The sequence below is a fragment of the Notamacropus eugenii genome, chromosome 4 (assembly GCF_028372415.1).
Source record: "Notamacropus eugenii isolate mMacEug1 chromosome 4, mMacEug1.pri_v2, whole genome shotgun sequence".
Lineage (NCBI taxonomy): Eukaryota > Metazoa > Chordata > Mammalia > Diprotodontia > Macropodidae > Notamacropus > Notamacropus eugenii.
The window spans coordinates 56,105,326-56,112,103 of NC_092875.1; the positions used below are offsets into that span (position 1 = coordinate 56,105,326).

Sequence of the window (6,778 nt, forward strand, 5' to 3'; positions counted from 1 at the left end):
GAGCAGAGTGAGCCAGTAAGGTAGGGATCTTGATATTCATGAATCAACATTTATTAAGCACGTAATTATGTGCCAGATACTTTGTTATGTTTTCAGATACAAAATGAGGCAAAACAGTCCCTGGCCTTAAGGATCTCACAATTTATTTGGGAAGACAACATGCAAACAAATATATACAATTAAGCTACGTACAGGATTAATAGGAAATCATTAACAAAAAGAAGGGACTCAAGAGGGGTTGGAAAAGGATTTCAGTAAAAATGAGATTTAAAAAGAAATTTGTGACTTAAATTAAATAAAAGGAGCCAGTAGGTGGGGTTGAGTAGAGAGAGAATTCCAGACTTCGGAACAGATTCAGAAAATACCCAGAGCCAAGAAATAGAATGTTTATGGAACAGCAAAGAGTTTAGTGTCACTGGAGCCAAGAGTACATGGTATGGAGTAAGGTATTAGAAGTCTGGAAAAGTAGAAAAGGGCTAAGTTATGAAGGGATTTGAATGTAAAACTAAGGAGTTTGTATTTGATCCTGGAGGCAACAGGGAATCCTTGACATTCATTGTTCAGGAGGAGTGACAGAGTCAGACCTGTACTTTAGGAAAATCGCTTTAGTGACTAAACGGAGAATGGAGGTTGAGTAGGGAGAGAATTGAGGAATCCAACATTTTTGCCTCCCAAAATTTTCCTCAGAAGCACTGGTGTTTTATACCGAAGACCAGAATTCAGCCTCATCACTGAGAGGAGGCTATTCTGCTAAGGAGTCTCCTAAGGGAGTCTTTTATGTCCTTATTCCTTAGTGTATAGATGAAGGGATTCAACATGGGAGTGACCACAGCATACATTGCTGAGGCAACTGTGCTCTTCCAGGAAGAGGGGGTAGTAGAGGAGCTCAAATATACTCCAAACCCTGTGCCATAGAATAAAGAAACAACAGAGAGGTGAGAACCACAGGTAGAAAAGGCTTTATACTTACCCCGAGTGGATGGCACTTTCAAAATGGAAGAACAGATCTGACTATAAGAGAAAAGGATCCCTGTGAGGGGGACAAAACCCAATAATGCAGCAATAAGATATATCAAAGCATAATTAATGAGAGTGTCCGAACAAGAGAGGTTCAGAACCTCAGCAAGATCACAAAAGAAGTGCTGAATTTCATGGCCTGCACAGAAAGAGAGCCGTGTTACCATCAGACAGTGAAGGAGGGAATCTAGAAGGCTTATTATCCAGGAGAGTAGAACCAGTAGGCTACAGACACCAGGGCTCATAATGGCTGCATAGCGTAAAGGGTGACAGATAGCCACAAAGCGGTCATAGGCCATTGCAGTGAGGAGGAAATTGTCCAAACTGGCAAAAACAATAAAGAAATACATCTGGGCAAGACAGTCAGCATAGGTGATGGCCTTGTTCTGTGTCAAGATGCTCAGCAACATCTTAGGGACTGTGGTGGATACCACACAGATATCTACAAAGGACAAATTAGAAAGAAAGAAGTACATGGGGGTGTGGAGGTGAGAGTCAGAGCCAATGGCCAACATGATGAGTAGGTTTCCAACCACTGTGACCAAATACATGCCCAAGAACAGGCCAAAGAGGGGCCTCTGCTGATCCGATGTCTCAGAAAATCCCAGGAGGAGAAATTCAGTGAATTGTGTTTGGTTTCCTGGTACCATGGGGCTGACTTTTCTGATGAGAAAGAGAAATGAGAAGAGCATCACACGAAAATAGTTATCCTTGTATATGAAATGGAAACACTCTGCTTCTGAGCAGGCTCTAACTTCTAATTTCCAAGTTCTGTCCTTGTCTTTGCCACTTATTACCTTTGTGATCTTAGACAAGTCACTATTTCCACATTTCACCTCAATGCAAGTTGAAGGACTTGTACCTAATGACCTCTAAGATTCCTTCCAGTTCAGACTGTCCTTATAACACGAACAACCACATTTAGAAATGAACATTTCATGAATCCCATCTCATATTTGCTCTAAGTATTAATGATTATTGAACCCTGGAATAATGAAGGAGATACCATGGACAGGGCAGGACCATTTCTGCAGCCAATAGCAGGAGAGGAGAGTGATCTGGTATGACTGAGGATTTGGGCCACCCATTCTTCAACTGAAATCATAATATCACATAGAAATGGAAGGGGCCTCCTAGGACATGTGAGACAAAACTGTACCCCACAAAAATCCTGGCACAAAATATACCTGGCAAGTGGGCATCTGGTCTTTTCTTGAAGACCTCCATGGACGGGAATTGCCTCAGCTTCCTGCGGGAGCCTATTTCACTCTGAGTTTGCTCTCACTTTTCTTTCTATTGAACCAAAATATGACTGTTTCCAGTTCTATCTGATGCTCTCATTCTACCCTCTGAGTCCTTGCAGAACAAATCTCTTTTCTCTCCCACATATCCCTCTAAATATTTGAAGATAATTAATTTATTTTATGGGATTAATTTTCCCATATTAAGTATAATTCCTCTCCTTTAGCTCAAGTAAGTCTAGTGCCTTCAGCTGGTCCATATAGGCCATTCACCATCCTGGTTGCTCTCCCTTGCCTCCTCTTCAGATTATCAATGTCCTTCCTAAGTTGTGGTACCCAGAACTAAACACAGAATTTCAGATGAGGTCTGACTATAGTCAAAGACAGTGGGATGATCATCTCCTTCTTATTGAAAGCTATATCTCCTTTAACATAAATTAACTTTTCCTTATGTTATTTTGTCTGCCCTATTGAGTTTACAATCCACTGGAAATCTCAAAATTATTTTCAAATGAATAATGGGCTGTGTGTTGGGGAAGGTGTTCCAGGGGGCTTGAGTGCTTTTCCCTTTCTTATGTGCTGTAGATACACATAGCTGGTTGTGGATGACATCACCCTTCGAGTATATGGTGAGCCTGTGTTGCTAAGTTTTCCCTGTGATAGCCTAGAGCTGTATATATGGTAGGGCACCAATCTGACACTCTGCTCCATCAGCCTTGAAAGGGTTTTGGGAGTTCCAGGCAATGACACATTCCATTTCTGACTCCTATTCTCTAGTCCCTTAAAACTCAGACATTCTACTTTCTAAAGCCCACTCCAGCTGGCAGTATGTTTGAAGTTTCTTTCCTATGATGCATGTGCTTTTGGAAAAGAAAAATACCTCACTGGAGCACATGGCCCAGGCCAACAATGTTGTAGATGGAAGATGGATTTAGGTTTAAATGGGGGCATTCAGTATAGGAAGGTGGTTCTAGAGAGAATGGAGTCAGGTGTGAGACTTCAGGGTCTAGTTAATACCTTCAAACAATTTCAGGGCTTCTTGGTGTGTTCTTTGTATTAAGAAGAAAATTCACGAACAGTCTGAGTAAAAGAGACAAAGTTTCTAGAAAGCTAATCCCTCTGAGAATTCTAGAAGCACTGACCCTCAGAATCGAAATGGTCTACAGAAATAATTTAGTCCAATCTATATCCAAATAAAAATTTTGCCTATGTGACCTATGGAAAATGAGATGGGCTATGAAAAGCACATCTTGAACTTTTCCTACATGGTCAGGCAGGCAGTATGCATTTATTAAAAATTTACTGCATAACAGATACTGTGCTATGTGTGTGGGATACAAAAACAAGAAATAAGAGGGGTGAGCCAGAGACAGGGAAGGGATAAGGGCATGGTGACAGAGCCTGGATACTCACAGGCACAGACAGCAGGAGAACAAAGGTCAAACTTGAGCTCTTTCCCAAAATTATGAATTCCCTGAAGGAATTCACCAATGAGGAAAGGAGGGTGGCTTGGGGGAAAGATGTTGAAGGATGAGGAGGCCCTGGACATTGTGTTATGACTTTGAAATCCACAGAGACAGGGACAGCAGAAAGAGTGGTGAAAGGTCATCTTTCAGATGAAACGTCATTATCCAGCTCTTGCTTGAAGACTTCCCACCACCTCCTGAAAGAGTCAATTTCACATTTGGTAATCACTAACTGTAAGAAGTGTGTTTGTTTTCTGATATCAAATCTAAATTTGTCTTTTTACCACATCTTCTCTAAGCTAAGGACAACTTCTCATTCCCTTGCTAGCCCTTAAAGATAGCTACCACTCCAGAAAGAGGTGAGAGTGGAGCATATATCTATTATAGCAGATACCTTGGCACCCCAAAGAGAGAGTACTTAGTGTGATGAACAAAAGGAGTTTCTTCCTCATTTTGGAGGTGGTGTTGGTGATAGTAGCAAGAGTAGACCCTGTTGGAGTTGATGGCCCATAAGAGAGAAGAACACCCTTGAAAGGTTATCATATCTAGGTCAAAGGAGGTGTGTGTTGATTCATCCTCAGCTTGTTCTCCATTAAGATCCCCAAATCTTTTTCATATGTGCAGAATGTACTCTGGGGTTATTCTCTTAACCGACCCTTAGACCAGTAAGTTGGGTCCCTAGAGGACAACAACTACTTTTCCCCTTAAGTTTCTAGGGGGTAGCCCTGAGTTGTTTGGGTATGGTTCTCTAATAATTAGAAACTTATCAGCTTCTACCAATGTGATACATCTATTGATTTTGAGTTGATCTATGTTCCACAGTGCTACTCCACCACACCCTCTTTGCATGTCATGGTCCATGGACCCAAACTTTTCTATGAAACCCAAGCTTCCATGTCATCAGAAACCTATACACTGAATTACTCTAACTAGGAGAATTGGGGAAAAAAAGAAATCCTCATTCTTTCTTTCCCTCTGCTTTCTCATTGCCAAAAGAAGTACAGAATTCCTACCATGACTTTCCAACAGATAAGAAAGAAAAAAGGAAGAACAAAACTTAATTTGGTTTATAGAAAAATTGTTATGCTTTAATGATCCTAACATGTATTATTTGTGTTCATTTATTTTTCTTTGAAATAGTTTGTATTTAAATATCTAATAGAAACAGAAAAGTTAAGAAGTGATTTTTTTGGTAAATTCTTATTTTAAATTAGTAAAATGAAGTTAAGCTGTGCCCAAAACCCCAGACAGAATTGGTTTCTAGAAAGGTTTGTTTACTAAGGTTATATAGTATGACCAGTTGGTATAAAATAACCAACCTCTCCAAAGGAAAAAAAAAAGGCAGTGATATACTCTCCCACAAGGAGAGAGATCATGCAGGGAAAGTGGAATCAAACTTACAGAGTATGCACTACAAAGGGGTAGCACAGATTGTGAAAGTCCTTTTTCTTGTGGTCCTTTTCTCCCTTTCCTGGAACTCTCATGAAATTCAACTTAGACATAGTATAATGTTTGCCTGTGCTTCTTGTATAGTCCCAGTGCTATAATGATTAGGAAATTTTTCCTTCTATCAAGTCGAAATATTACTATTTTTTGTAATTTCTATGCATTATCTGTAGTCTTTCTGTCTGAGGTCAAGCAAAACATCTAATTTTTCTCATGACAACCCTTCAACTGCTTGAAAGCAGTTGTCTCCCCCTCCTTCATCATGATATCACATATCCAATCTTACCTGTTCTTTAAAGCCCTTCAAACTTTTATTTGGGCTCTTCTTTATCTCTCTCCCAACCCCAGCCTTCCCCACATCCTTGGAGGCAGATAAGTGCAGTAACTAACTGACAATTGATCAGAATCTGTAGTTCACAATATGGTTGCATTGTATTCCACTAAGCAACCTGGCACCAAACACTTCCTGGATTTCATACATAGTAGAAGTCAAGGAATACAGGTTACTTTTGATAAATTGACTTTTCTCTCTGTGTTATAAGTATCAGTCAAAGTCTGAGCATACAGAGGAATGGGGACAGGAATAGAAGGTAGAAAGGAAGAAGAGATAGGAGAGGGGGTGAAATAAGTACAATAGAACCAGAATTTCATATCATCTGATCTATCAGATGCAGAAAGAGAGAAGGAAAAAAAGATCAGCAGGATTAGGTGAATAAGAGATGACAAATACATAAAAATTACATTCAGGGAGTAGGTAGAGAAGAATAGGAAGTGATGTGGCAATTAATGAGATAATGGCTAGTGCTGAATTTAAGAAAAGAAGAGGAATGTGCATACACATTGCAGTGATGGCTCATACATCATATAATGGCTGCAAAAAGGCAAAACCAGTTTTCTTAATGACACAAGTAAGAATAGAACCTAGGCCATTGGACTCCTAACCCTTTTCCTACACCACACTTAAGTCATGAGTGGTGTCATAAGTCATAAGTAATACATAAGTCATAAGCCAATAGTAATACACAAAAGAAAGGACATTTTATTTCCTCATCTCCAGGGCAACTGACAATTCCTTTTCCTTTCCCCTTGCATCTGACTTGATTCTATTTGTTTTTCCCAACCGTGTATAGAGTGTACCTGTCTCCTCATTATATATTTCTTCTTGACAATCTCCCTAGGAATTCCAGCCAGTCTTCTGTAAACCTTCCATTTTCATGTCTACTTTCATATCATGGGAAATGGTTTCAACCTACCCAAGAGCTCCTATTGGGGTAGGCAGTCTTTCCATCCCTGCCCTCAGGCAAACTCCCTGACCCTGTGAGCAGTCTATTGAGTGATAAGCTTAGCCTACAATGCCAGTCATGGAAGGGAAGATGAGGTCTGTAGAATCAGGGAATATAGGAGTTATCTATGGTTTTTGTGGAAAAGGCATTGCCATAGCCTAGCACCCTATGTTTGTGGGTAGTGATATAACCTCTCTCTCTTTACTAGGCTTCTTATTGGTGTAGCTGAGACTTACCTCTGATAAAAGACTATCCCTCGTGTTTGAACTATGCTTTTTGTCTCAGATGGACTGGGCCAAAAATGAATTCAGAGTTCTGCTATTAT

At 40.1% G+C, this 6,778-nt stretch overlaps 1 protein-coding gene across 1 annotated transcript; it reads right to left on the minus strand.

Moving 5' to 3' along the window:
* Positions 1-728: 728 nt before the first annotated feature.
* Positions 729-1,718, minus strand: LOC140499551 (olfactory receptor 7D4-like). Its single transcript, XM_072601144.1, has one exon. It carries the CDS (start codon positions 1,707-1,709, stop codon positions 729-731), a length of 981 nt encoding a protein of 326 aa, XP_072457245.1. The 5' UTR covers positions 1,710-1,718.
* Positions 1,719-6,778: the final 5,060 nt, after the last annotated feature.

Excerpts from the sequence above, each read along its gene's own strand:
- LOC140499551 (XM_072601144.1), bottom strand. The coding sequence starts at position 1,709 with ATGCTCTTCTCATTTCTCTTTCTCATCAGAAAAGTCAGCCCCATGGTA.